The 13,873-nt window shown below is 53.7% G+C and overlaps 1 protein-coding gene across 50 annotated transcripts in view; it reads left to right on the forward strand.

Moving 5' to 3' along the window:
• The first annotated feature begins 946 nt into the window (after window positions 1-946).
• The window catches only part of CAMK2G (calcium/calmodulin dependent protein kinase II gamma), a 55,380-nt gene continuing 42,453 nt past the window's right edge, over window positions 947-13,873 (forward strand). For 38 of the 50 annotated variants that reach the window (XR_015156798.1, XR_015156802.1, XR_015156799.1 and 35 more), the window contains exons 1-3: window positions 947-1,080; window positions 2,435-2,529; window positions 13,553-13,612. Coding sequence is in view for 37 of the 50 variants with exons in the window: in XM_086381972.1 (XP_086238098.1) it covers window positions 1,016-1,080; window positions 2,435-2,529; window positions 13,553-13,612 (220 nt within the window). In the remaining 13 variants the exon portion in view is untranslated. The remainder of the gene's footprint in view (window positions 1,081-2,434; window positions 2,530-13,552; window positions 13,613-13,873) is intronic. The other 12 variants (XR_015156810.1, XM_086381974.1, XM_086381993.1 and 9 more) reach the window with 1 other exon arrangement.

Consider the following 13,873-nt stretch of genomic DNA (forward strand, 5'->3'; position numbering starts at 1 on the left):
GCCCAGTGTCACATAGCTGGTCAGTGAGTCGTCCGGAAACCCAAGTCAAGCAGTCTAACCCGAGTTCACACTTAAGACAGCATGCTCTTGTGTGCTGCCTCTCATACCAGTAAACACATCATTATACAATGTGATGAGCCATAAATAAAAACAAAGGGTGCCTGAAGGAAAATGGGATTATTTTCTTCTTGCTTCCACTTGCTCTTCCAGCCCACACTGCACTAAGCCTTTTCTAAGTGATTCTCACTTCATCCCTTTCTTTGCTGGCCAGAGAGAGAACATTCTCTCATCTCTAAGGCTGGAGTGCAGGAAGGCAGAGTTACACCTGCATCCTTCGCCCTGGCCTGGTCTCCCTGAACAAACCGTGCCTGAAGGATTTTATCTAATAATGGCCCTGACGCTTACACAAGTCTAGACTGTCAGCTTCCCGAGGGAAGGCTGCTGAGAGCTGGCTCTGCACAGATTGGGGGCGTCTCCCAAGTTTTCAGTGTGACACGGGCGTTTTTGACCTTGGCCCTCTCTCGTCGTGTGAGCCGGACTCGGGGCTTAGGACTCTACCAGAGGACTCGGTGGTCCAGACCTCTACACGTTCCCAACACATGCATACTTGCACTCACATCCTGAGCACTTGTAGGGTCTGTCCTGGGACAAGCCCACAGGTCAGGAACCTTCTAAACCCCTCCGGGTGGCTGGGGTCTGAGACCCCCACCCCCAACCCCGCTTTCGCTCCCCGGTGCCTCCGCCCAGCCCCAGCGGCTCCCCGGGCGGGGCGGGGCCGGTGGCGGGAGGCCCCTCCCCCGGGGCGGTCCGGGGGCCGGGCAGGGGGCCGGCGGGGCTGGGGGCGGGGCGGGCGGGCGGCGCGGGGGTGTCCCTCCCTCCCTCGCTCTCCCCGGTAAAGTCTCGCGGTGCTGCCGGGCTCAGCCCCGTCTCCTCCTCTTGCTCCCTCGGCCGGGCGGCGGTGACTGTGCACCGACGTCGGCGCGGGCTGCACCGCCGCGTCCGCCCGCCCGCCAGCATGGCCACCACCGCCACCTGCACCCGCTTCACCGACGACTACCAGCTCTTCGAGGAGCTCGGCAAGTACGGCTCGTCCGCCGCCAGCCGGGGCCCCCCACACCCTGCCCCTGCCGCCCGGGCGCTATGCGGCTCCTCGCCCCGCCCCCCGGCCCTGCACCGGCCGCTGCAGCGCCCCCTCGGCCCGCCCCACCCCCAGCCTTTCCCGCCAGCCGCCTCCCGGAGCCCCCTGGCCCCCAGCTCCCTGCCCCGCAGCCCCCTCCGCGCCCTGCAGCAGCTGCCCGGGCTGCTGCACCCCGCGCTGCCGCGGGGACTGCAGCCCCCGGAGCGCTCCTGGGCGCCCTCCAGCCCCGCCCCTTCCGCACCCTTCAGGCGCCCCCCCTAATCCCAACCCCGCCTGTTTGCTGCCCCCTCCCCACTCCGTTCAAGAGCTCACTCAGCACCCTGTCCCATGTCCCACGCGCCTGAGACTCAGGACCCTCCCCGGCCCTGCAGCTCCAACCCTGCTGCGGTGCCCGGGTGTGGGGGATGCTTGGTACCCGGCCCCGCCCCCGGCTAGTGCCGCTTCCAGGATCCCAGCCCCGCTGCTGGGCACTGCTGCAGCACCCCCGTCCCCTCCCCCCATCCCTGCAGTGGTCCCGGGAGCCGCGCGCCGCAGCCGCAGCATCCCCCTCCCCTCCGCACTGAGCTGGCCGCTGCACCAGCCCCGGCCCCCCACCCCCACCCGCGGCGCCGAGCCTGGCCACTGCAGCCCCCGCCCAGCCCGCCCCCCAGGATGTTTCCAGAGCTGGAGAGTGCGAGCCCTCATTGAGGGGTGGGCGGCGTGTAGAGGGAAGTATCATGGGGAAGGGGAGTTGTTGATGTCTGAGACCCACAACTGGATCCTCTCTTTCCCTGCTGTCAGTTGAGCTAGGATGCAGTGGGATGAAGCCGGCTGGGGGGATTTGAGCCTCACTTTCCTCCCCATGGTTGAGGGAGACATGTATTAGAAAGACATACCCTCTTTCTAATCTCTCCTTCCCCTACCCCAACTATTCCTGCTGAGAAAAGGGCAGGGTCTTCCTTTCTCCCGTCTTCTTGGCTGGGACTGCAGGGCTGTCCGTGAGATGCAGCAGGTGTGTGTTTTAAGCATCTCCCACCAGCTCTTGACGCACAGCCTGAGGTTAGGGCTGTTGCTTTACCCAGAACAGATGTGGGTGGGCGTGGGAGTAGCGTGGTCCTCCACCCACATCTGTTGAGCGGCCTGCAGAGGCCACATCCTTCTGCCCCAGGTTGGATGGTGATAGTCACTACGCTGGTATGTGTGTGTGATTTTGACTAAAGGTCTGGTGATGGGAGCATCACTGTCTTCAGACCTGAAGTGTGTTTGTGTTGCTCTGCTCTGCTCCGTGTCCCAGTTCTTTCCCCCTTCTCCCTCCAGGGGTGCTTTCTCTGTGGTCCGCAGGTGTGTGAAGAAAACGTCCACGCAAGAGTATGCAGCAAAAATCATCAATACCAAGAAGTTATCTGCTCGGGGTGAGTATTCCCCATCTCAGTCTCTCCCTGGGGTGCCTCCAAGGGCTAGTGTTCTTCTGAAGAAGAACCAGTTGGGGGTTGTGGCTTTAGCTCTTGGAGAAGAGTTGGAATTTCAGGGTGGGTGACATTTGAAGCTAGGCAGAGAATTATATAGGGAACAGATAGAAAAGAATGAAGATGTAAGAGATGTTGATTGCTGCTAGGAGGAGTGGTCCCTGAAGGCTCAAGGGAGTTTGGTTTTTATGGAGGGGGAAGATATTGGGAGTGGTGGGTGGCTAGCTCTTCGTTTGGGGCATTTGGAATCTCTGTGTTTGGGGCAATGGTAGCCACTCCAGGCTTGCACTAGTCTCTGTGCCCCAGTGGTGACTTAAGATGGAAATGCAGTAAGTGAACAGCTCTGACAAACCCAGCCTCCCCCTACCCACCAGGCGGCAGAACAGACTCCCAAGGGAAGGGAATCTGTAAACATCAAGGGAGGCTGCTACTGGCGAGGGCTTCTCGGGAACAAATCCTGCCAGATGAACTTGATTGCTTTTTTGATCAAATTACAAAGTTGGTGGTGCAGCAGCAGATGCAGTCTGTCCTGGGTGGAGGGTGATGCCTCATGGTCTGGAAATCTCAATGGCCTGGTCTGAATATGAGCAGCTGGGCCTCAGGATCTGAAGATTGTGAAGGCCCAGGCCTGAGAGCCTAACTTGTGAGATGCTCCCAAGTGCCTGGGGCTGGGGAGGGTCAGGCCCTGTGCTTCACACCTTGAACCTTCTCTCCCTGCACCCTGTGCTGGGTGCTTGCCAAAGTCAACTCATCTGATAGGTATAGACCCAGCAATGTGAAGTCTTCTTCATAGCTGTGGCGAGTAGGGAGGTATGTGGATGGGTCAGGTCATCGAGAGCTGCAAAGTGTAGTCCTGGGACAAAGGTTATAAGACTCAGGAAAGAGTTAAGACTGGGCAATAGAATGCCCTGGAGAAGATGTGGGCCATGACTAGTAATGACCTGGGCATCTCTGGAGTAAGAGATATAATACATGTTTCTAAGCATTGGAGAAGCTGTAAACTTAAGTGGGCTTCTTGTCAGTTATTCTGGGACCTGTTTAGCAGGTCTGTGTCCGCCTCCTGGCTGGGAGGACCGCTCTCCATCCCCACAAGCAGGGGTTGACTCGTTGTCTTCCTCCCAGTCCCTGTCTCCTGCTGTTCCTCTACATTGGCTATTAAGTTGACTTATTTGTTTGTTTTCTTTCTCTCTGGGTACCTTGAGTCGGAGGCGATGGTTGCCATAGAGATATGTGAGCAGTCAGATGCCCTCCTCCTTTGGGGAGGGGGGACAGTGCAGTGGGTTGGGCTCTTTGGCAGACATCCTCTGGCCAAGGATGCAGGGTGCAGGCAGGGATGACGGTTTGAGAATGGATACCTCCCCGTGCCCACACAGCATAGCCCGTGTGCATCAGTAACGGGGCCGGTGTCTGATGTCTCCAGTTAATGATGCAATGCTTTGCTTTCCCAGTCTCTCCGCTGTCCTCTGACCCAGGGGTGAGGGTGGGAGAGACAGCTGCGAGCTGAACTCTAGGGTGAGGAGAGCTGGTGTGGTGACTTTATGGAGTTGCCTGCCTTAGGCTATCTTTTTCTATTCCTTCCTTACCCACCTGAACTTCCCTAACCTGTGCAGTCACGTCCCTTTCCAGGCTTCACCTTCTTTCAACCTTGTCCCATCTTTCCCAGCTGATATCTTTTTTCCCTGCCCAAACTGGATGAGGTTTTGTTTCCCTTTGATTTTTTTTCTTCAAGAAGATTCTTGTGTAAGATCATATGCTTCAGGCAGCAACTCCCCCTCTCAAGATGGTTATGCCAAAACTGGGGCTCTGTTGTGTGGCCTGTGTGCCAGGTTAACTTTGGGACAAAGGCCTGGTCCTGGCTGGTAGGTACAGTGCCAAGACTGTTTGGAGATTGAGAGTGGGAGGCTGTTGTCTTGGAGATGGAGGGAGTTGTCCGGGGGTTGCACTGTAGGTGTGGGCGTAGGGGATTTGAGCTCCCGGGGAGGGTTGGGCCAGGGTGCCCACTAGGCTAGTGCCCATGGGGTTAGTGAGTGAAGGCCGTGGCTTTCCTGCAGCCTCTCAGTTTACGCTGTATATTTTATAAAGGTGCAGCGGCTGGGGCTGGGTTTCACTCATCACTGTCTGTCTGTCTAGGGCTCCACAGGTGTTGGATTTCTGTGTCTGGGAATGTGGTGGGCCCACCAGGGTCATCCATGAAGGTCTGAAGGGCGTATGCTGAGTCTCTCTGCCCGTTCCTTTCTTGTTTGTGATTCTCTGTGCTGCAGAGTGAAAGAGAGAGTGTCAGGCTGCTTCTCCTTGTCCTCCATGGTGAGGTGGCCCAGGAGGCATGGGGAGAGATCCCCTGGTCTTCTGGGGGGTCAGCTCTGGATAAGAACCCTTTTGCTCTGCTGTTTCTTGTCATGGTGGCCTCAGGGGCCCATGATGGTGGCTATGCGACATGGTGGCTGTAGAGAGCTGAGGCGGCTGAGTGTCGAGCACTGTCTTCGTCTGCGGGTCTGTCTGCGTAAAGTCACTGAAAGTCACATAATGTCACTCCATTTGCTTTGGAACAGCAATAGGTGTGGAGTTGGGGCTCTTAAGGGAGCCCGCGATTCCAAGCTTAGCTCTCAGCTAGGCTGAAGGAGGCATTTAAAATAGGCTTGGATGCAGAGCTAGTGGGCCAGGTGATGGCAATGATAAGTCGTTATTTTAAGATTTAAGAGCACCCCCTCCCCCAGGAGCCTGAGCCCTTATGTCTTCTTTTATTTTTAAATCTTCAGATTCCCTTCTTATCTTTATTCATATGCATATAGATTTTCACCTCGTGGAACATAACATTTCATATCCCACTCTCTTGCTTATATCCAAACCATTTCTCATATTGCTACAGTTGAAGGGCAAATGGTCCTTTCTTTTTTCTACGTAGTTTAGGATTTATCCTTGGAGCAGTTTACATCATACGAAATTTCTCTATTTGGACCATTTATCTGAATTCCAGTTGCTTTCACTGGGAAGGGATGCTTAGCCTAACTAAGAGGTGCTATGGGAAGCAATATTATGAAATCTGTTAACAGCACTTGCCTTGTTTGTTTATTTATTTAATCTGTATACCCCATGTGAAGAAATTTCTATTGATGTTAACTGTAAGCAAAAGCCTTCCCCTTCCCCAGGACCTGGGAGGTAAGGATGGGAATCATATCTGTTTCTTTACATATATGATTGATACATATTGATACAGGGGCCTGATACATATTGATAGAACAAAGTGCCTGATACATACTGAGCCTCCTATACAGGTTGAATGAATGGACTGTGTAACCAGCCAGATTGCCTTTTGGCTTTGGCTCTCAGGAAACTCATAGCCAAGTTGCTGGAACCCTTGTATCCTGATACTGGCTTGGGTTCTCTCTGATCCGTGGACCAGGCTGTAGTCCTGACACAACTGTAGGAGAGAACAGATGAAGTTAAAGACTTGTGCTTGGGGAAAAAGACAAGTGGGAGATATAGGAAGATATTGCAGCTTATCATCTTCCTTCCCTGTCATAAACGGCCTTTTAGGGCAATGTCAGGACTTCCTCTAAACAGCAGTTTTCAATTTTAGTGTGCAAGAGGATCACCTTGAAGACTGGTTAAGAATGCAGATTCCTGGGCTCTATTCAGAGATTCTACTTTGGGAGGTCTGGGGTGGAGTCTCAGAATCTACACTTTTAACAAGTGCCTTAGTGGATTTCATGCAGGTGGGCACTGAGCCACACATATAAGAAATGCTGTCTAAAAAGCGACAGCCGTGACAGTTGCTCTTGCCATGCTCTTTGATATTTACCAGACACACCTTGGCCCAGCCTTCTCCAGGTGGTGTCTCTACTGCTCTGTGACCATCTGTGCACACGGGCTGTTCTGTGATTAGGGGCCTCTTCTGAGCCCCCAGATTGGGGTGTCATTTCGCGTCCGAGGTTGTGGCAAGCTGAGTGGCTGTAATTGTGGCATGTTGGCCACCAGAAGGGCAAAGGCTGTGCCTTTCTTGGTCCAGCTGGCCCTGGGGACTGAAATAGGATCCCCCCGGGTGGTGCCAGCTGCAAGTCTCCACCCCCTTGGTGTTGGCCTGAGTAGCCCCCATGACATTTGTGTCCCCTGTGGTATCTCCAAGTGAGACTTTCCTGTTTAAGGATGAAGAGAGGGGAGGGTGATGCAGCGGTGAGTGGGGCGGGAGGAAGAGAGATCTATACAGCACTGGAACACTGGGACTCCGGGACTTGAAGCAGTTCAGGAGGTTAGATCCAAAACGGCGCTTTCCTCTTGAGGATAAAACAGACCAATTTCTGTGGACAGAGAAGTGAGCATCCTGTGTAGAGGTGACTGAGCTCCTCTGACTCTCCCCGCTGGATGAGGAAACAGCCTGGAGGCCCCTTCTTCATGCTAAGGGTCGGTTTCATCATCCAGCCATGCTGTGAGCTGTGTGATTTAGCTCCTACAACACTGGCCTGCCGTCCTGCCCACCTGCCCCTTCCCAGAGTGATTTTGGGTGCTAGCATCATAGAGTGGTGATGCAGGTTGAAAGGGGCCCCATTCTGTAGGAGAAGCCCCTGCTTGCTTCCTGCTGCTTGCTCTGGGCCTTGTCAGGAGCTGTGCTCCAAGCTTCGAGGCTGTGCTGAAACCCTAGAGGTGAGTGGCTGACCCCATTCTCTGCGGAGGCTGGAGGCAGAGAAGGGGTGGAGTGGGTGTGACCAGCTCTTGCCCCATCTCTGAGCGTGCTGCGCTCTGGACAGCCTTGGCAGGCTGACAAGGGCCTGATCCCATGGGTGCCAAAAGGGTGGTGACAGGAAGAGATGGGCACTTTGCACCTTTCGAGTACCTCTCAGCAGAAGCCCTTTGTCCTCTGTCCATGGGCCAGGCAGATCTCCCTTACAGCCGGTGGGGAAACCAGAACGCAAAAGACTGGTTTGTTTGTTTTGAGCTGTAGGCATGCCAGTGATATTGCCAGTGCTCAGATCCCAGCATCTTTAAGCAGTGTGGTCATCATTTACCCTTTGGCTCTTCCCTTTAAAATACAGATTCTGGATATTTTGTTTCTGTGCTAAATCCTGATAGATCACCTCCACACCTCTCCATCTAGACCCAGAGCTCTGAGCCCAGTGAAGCAGATCCTCCCTTCCACTGACTAGGTCTCGCTCTCGTCTGAACATACCTCTGTGGGTAGAGACCGCTCTATGGTAGGGATGTTTCCAGCCACTTCCCCCCCAAACGCCACCTCTACTTCCTGGGCCCTATCAGCAGCAACTTCCCATCTGCTCCCCTCTTCTCTCCTCCCTCTCTTTCCCCTCCCCCAGCTTGCTGCTGCCCTGGGAGGAGCTATTTTTAGGGGCTGCTTCCTGGGATGTTTTACTTGGGGCTGGTTACCATGAAGGAAATGTCACCAAAACAGTGGGCATAGGCTGCAGGCACCCAGAGCCCTGCTGGGGGCACGGAGAGCTCAGTGGCTGACCCTGTTCTGGCCTTCAGAGTGTCCAGAGGCAGAGCCTTGCCTTCTTGGGGCTTGCTAGTGACCCCATGGGGATTTTCTCTGTCCAAGCTGGTTTGGGAAGACTTTCACTATGGGCCTCTTCTTGGAGCCTCTCTCCTTGTCCTCCTTAGTTAAAGCTTTTCTTGTCTTAAGATCCAAAGACCAGAGTAAGGCTCAGGTCTTCGTGCCACCCAGTTAAAACTGCTTGATTTAGGGCTGACGAGAAGGAAAGGACACCAGTTCAAAGGACAGAGCCTTGGGGGTTCACATGGGGCCTTTTCAGGCCCCACTGGGCTGTTTTCACAGCCCTCAGCTAGTCCCCAGGTATATGGATATGAAGGAATTAGAAGCTGTGGCCCCTGCTCTTATGTGATACACAGACTTTTGCTCTTAATTGGGGACTTTGCACCTTTAGAGTGAGATTCAAAGAGGAAGGGCTATGGCATCACAATGTCAGGGTGAGGTCAATGGGATTGTAGCTTGGGATTCCCAAGGCTAGGGGCTGTTTATAAGCAGCTGGGGAATGTGGATTATGACACCAAATCCCTGTGCTGCCCTTGTTTCTACTCCTCCGAGCGATGCCTCAGAGGGCCAGAAGGGGGAAGCAAGAGGAGACGCCCACACAGAGCATCTGAACTGGGTGGGCTGTGGGAAGCTTTTCCTGATCCACGCTGGGACCACAGGCACAGACCTTCGAAATAACTCCGAAAAGTCGAGGATGTCATTGACATCAGAACTTGGGGAGGGTCCCCCTAGCCAGAGCAGGGCTCTGTGTCTTTTCCCGCTTAGAGTGGGCTGTATGTTTAGATGTCAGCAGGATCTTAGTTGAAGTCCATGCTAGCGTTCATGGTTTTAGAGACGTCACTGAATCAGCCCGTGTGTTTCTGCAGGGCTGTGGAGAACCTGGCTGGCTCTCCCTGCGCTCCATCCTGCTGGGGCAGGAGTGTGAGTTTGGAGTAGGCATCATCCCTCGGGGTGCTAGGGGAGAGGTGTTTCGAGGTCTCCTCACTGTCTGCTTCCTCTGCTCTGTATCTGGTCACGCCTTTGCTTCCTTCTCTTCAAGGGTATTCAGCCTTTGTGGTGCCCTGACCCCAGTCTTAAGCTCTTGTGCAGAAGGCGGGGGAGGCAAGGGATCCTGGTGTCCAGGGCCTGGCCCTCACCTGAGGGTGCTATCAGGACGGCCTGAAGGGGGATCTTGATAACGGCCGCTTCTGCTTTCTGCTCCTGTTACCACCTAGCTCTTGAGGGGGAAATCCTTGCAGAGGGCTGTGGTTGGAGCTGGGCTGAAGGCCGGCAGGGGTGGGTCTCTCCATGGCAGTAGCACACAGGCAGGCAGGAAGTGGCCCTGTGCAAAAGCGGGAAGTGGCTGTTGTCAAACAGGAAGGGGGGGCTGGGCCGTGTGAAGGGGTGGGGACGAGCCCAGTCGAAAGGTGGGTGGGAAGAGGGTCAGCCTTGAAGAAGGTCTGGGCTGTTCTCTAGGAACAGAGCTCAGCGGTCACTGAAAGGAGGGGTGTCTCAAGGGAGAAGGCCGCCTTCGTGACGGGAGCAGTGGCTGATGTGTTAGCACCTTGGGATGTCAAGCCAGGGCCTGGACCTACCACTGTGGACCAGGCCAGGTCAGTGGCCTTAGCCCTTCGGGACTTGGGGATTCTGAGTTTCGGACTTCCCTGGTAGCTCAGTTGATAAAGAATCCGCCTACAATGTGGGAGACCTCGGTTTGATCCCTGGGTTGGGAAGATCCCCTGGAGGAGGGCATGGCAGCCCACTCCAGTATTCTTGCCTGGAGAATCCCCGTGGACAGAGAAGCCTGGTGGGCTGCAGTCCATGGGGTCACAAAGAGTCAGACATGACTGAGTGACTAAGCACAGCATAGCATGCTGAGTTTATAGGACAAACCCTGCAGCTGGAGAAGATGCTCTGCAAACCTGACTTGTTCCTGAAACATTGCTGCTGCTTATACAGAGCCCTGTGCTTCTTCCCAGACACACAGTGGAGAACAGGACAGGAAGTGAGGGGGAAAGGGATGGGAGACAGCAGCTGCAGAGGTTGGGGTGCTGGCCGCCTGAGCGAGGATCCTCCTGAGGATCAGGGAGAGCGTGGTAGGCAGAAACCACACGGCTCATTGAGCAGAGTTTCAGGATGGCAGGGTGCCACAGCCCATAAGGCTGGGGCCGAGGATGACCAGGGCTCCCACAGACAGTGGCTTTAACTGGGCCGTCCTCTCTCGGAGGTTACCCTGCTGGTAGCCTTCCCCTGCAGGCTGAAGACACCAATGGGCCCCACCCAAATGGGAGGCCTGTTATGGGGCCAGGTCGAGGGCTTGGTTAGTGTTCCAAGACCCCGTGACTGCCCAGGCTGATGGAGAGTGGGTCCAACTCTCTCCTGTCTCTGGTGATGGCCGTGGGCACAGGCCCAGCCTGGGAGACCTCGTCTGTCTTACTGCTGGACCCTTGCAAAGGAGGCTCTCCCTGAGTGCCAGGCACTCTGCGGAGCATTTACCCAAAAACGTCATTTAAGCCACAGATACCCCTGCCTTCATTTTAGAAGTGAGGAAACTTTTTCCCAAGCTATGTACCTGGCTCGCTCTGTCACCTCCGTTCCATCACATGTCACTCTGTGCCGAGGCTGTCCTTGACCATGCAGTTTAAGTGTGCACTCTCCCACTGCCCTGCTTTATTTTTCTTTATTGCACTTGCCATGACATCTAACATGCCATCCAGTTCTTACGGACTGTCCCCTGACCAAGCTCCACTAGCGTATCAGCTTGCTGAGGGTGGGGACTGTTGTCTGTTCTGTTCACTGCTGCATCCCCAGCATCTGAAACAGCACCTGTCGCATAGTAGGCCTCAGTAAGTATATTCTGAATGAATAAATGAGTCTCAGATGGGTTTGGGACTCACAGCTCTAGGACTCCATCTGGGGCTGTCTGACTCAAAACCAGTGGGTTAATAGCCAGACTCCATGACTGAGGGTCAGACCAAGGACCACGGCACAGCCTGGGGTTCAAAGAAGACTTGTGCAGAATGTGGTACTCAGCTCCGTGGAGTTAGGGTCAAACTGCGTGACTGTCTAGGACCCTCTGGACCCTGGGCAGCTCCTTCGAGGAGCTGGGCGTGTGACTGTCTCTTCTCTTCCCACTCTGAGTCACTGATAAAGCCAGAGCTCCCTTATTTTTAGTGCCGTTGCTGTTGTGGAACTGTAACCATTAGCCAGTAAGAGACTTAAGGGAGGAGATAAACATTAATCTTCTGGGCCTTCCCCTCAGCTGCCACCTCCGCATCGCAAGATACTGCTCTCCTGCACCTGCCCGGGCAGCCCAGCCCGAGAGTTGCGGGTTGGAGGGTGTGAGGTGAGTGGTGAGAGAGAGGGCTGGGGGGTCTTCAGCTTTAGTGGCTTGCTTGGTACCACCATCCCACGACCAGGGCTGGGGAGGAAGGTGGGGTCGCCCTGACATCCCCCAGTCAGGGCTGGAAGAAGCAAGCCCCCTATCACCAGGCAAGGCTAGTGCCGCTTCCTCAACTGCACCGCCTTCTGGAGGTCCCGGCCCCGAGGGGTCGCAGGCAGTGTGGGACTACCTGGGGCTTTCTTGGCTGCATCCCTGTCAGTCACCATACCGAACTCAAGGGTGGGACAGAAGGCCTGACCCAGATCTATGGGCAGCTGGGATAGATTAGCTGGGCAGCAGGAACTAATCTCTGCCTGCCCCTACCTCCTTCTTCCACAGAGCAGAGCCATCCCTAGAGGGAACGTTTAGGATAGAGCTGAGGGTGCTTGGTGAGACAGTAAATATGAGTTCCTTCTCGTCTGTAATCCATGTGTTATCTCAGGCAGGCCTGGGTTTGAATTCACACTTCTCTCCCATTCCTGCTATAGGACCTTGGGTGAATTATTTAACTTCTCTGGGCCTGTTTTATCATCTGTGAAATGCGGACAGTCAGTGTCCTGTCTGGTAGGATGGTTGTGAGGGTCATGGGAGGCTTTACAGAGGCTCTTTGCTGTTTAGGTAGAGGTGGGGTGGGCACAAGCCACTACCAAGGGACTCAGGACTCGCTTGGCAGGTATGGAAGGGACGGTACCCGCCTAGACCTGTTGGAGTTGGGGTGAACTGGACTGTGCCCCTAAAGTCTGGTGTCTTGACTTGATGCTCTCATTTTTCCTGATCCTGTCATCATAGCATAGCGATGGAGAAAGAGGGCTCTAGGCTCAGACCACCTGCCTCTGGTGCCTGTTTGTGTGACCTTGGGCAGGTTACTTGAAACTTTTAAGTCTCAGTTTCCTCCTTTGCAATGTAACTGAGCTAATCAGATCCTCCATTTCACTGGGTTTCTGTGAGGATGAAATAAGATTGTCTGTGCCTCTGCCCAGCGTATAGTAAATACTTAGTAAAGAATAGTTTTTACTAGTACTGTCAATGTTATTGATAAACCATTATTAAGCCTCTGATGTGGAAGGAACTCTAGGAAGCATCACACAGGGAGGTGCCACTCTGAAGAGCTTGTGACCGAAAGATACGTGATTTAAATGTGTGATGTGAGAATTATAAGAGGTGCTGTGGGAGACAGAGCTGGGTCATGAGGAGAGAAGTCACAGTCTACTGGGAGGAACAGGGAAGACTTTGTGAAGGAGGTGGTTTTGTGGAGTTCAGCAAGTAGAGATGGGGGTAGAGTGGCTGGGGCTTCTAGGCTACCTTGTTTTAAGCAGTAGCAGCCTCTCTTTCTGTGCCTGGAGCTCTGCCTTCCTCTGGAAGGAATCAACTACCACATCTTGCTTAGATTTGTGGGCTCTTGGATTCTGGTCATTTCACCAAAGCAGCGTGACCCCAGAACATGCATGGCAATAGGCCAGAGCTCCCAGCAGTGGGCAGCCAAGCGGGTCCTGGGAAGAAGCAGGATTTCTGCAAAATGGGCATCGTAATACTACCAACCTCCAAGAGTTGTTTTGAGACTAAATTAAAAGATGTATCTGCCTGGTGTAGAAGTAAGCACTCAATAAACATTAGCTTTTTTTTTTTTTTTCAAATTATCAGTCTCCATTGTCAGCATGGTTATGTTTCAGGATTGCCATGAAGACTGCATTAGAGAATATATGCAAAACTCCTAGCACAATATATGTTCATGTAGTAGGTGTTCAATAAAACTTAGCCATTATTATTAGTATTTTCAACAAGGAAGAAATTCTGGACACCCTGGCCCAGTAAAATCCCTGCTGTGGTGGAAAGAGCACCAGAGTTTTAAGACTTGGATTCAAATCCTGGCTCTGCCGCTCACTAGCTTGGGAAGCTTTCCTAAGACACTGCTTCATGGCAAAAGGTTGTCATTAATACCTGTCTCCAGAATTGCTGTGACCTGCTATGTTAATTCAGCAAATTGTTTAAAAAAAAAATAAAGAAGAGGGCCATAGTAGGTGCCTAAGAATTGAAGGCATATGAATAGCCAAGTGGCCGCAAATAGAATGGATGTCTGATAGCTTTCGTTTTCTCTCTTCCACTTTTAGATCACCAGAAACTAGAACGTGAGGCCCGGATATGCCGACTTTTGAAACATCCAAACATCGGTAAGTGCCCTTATATAGAGCATGTCTTGGGCATTTTGTAGAAGGTGGCGAGAACAGAGATCCACTGTTTTTGTGTGGGGAACCACTTCTGTCCCTGGGCGTCTGCCTGGTGCCTTTTTTTACCCAAGCAGGATCGCAGCTTGGAATTCTGGGGTGTTCTAGTTTAGAGACCTGAGCGTCTCCCTTCCTGTGGTGCCATCTCAGCGCTGGGAGTGAGGCATCGGAATGTGTTTCAGGCTCCCTTTCTTCCCCTCTCCTTCC

The sequence above is a fragment of the Bos grunniens genome, chromosome 28, assembly GCF_055505025.1.
Source record: "Bos grunniens cultivar Pamir isolate PY7600 chromosome 28, Bosgru_T2T1.0, whole genome shotgun sequence".
NCBI lineage: Eukaryota > Metazoa > Chordata > Mammalia > Artiodactyla > Bovidae > Bos > Bos grunniens.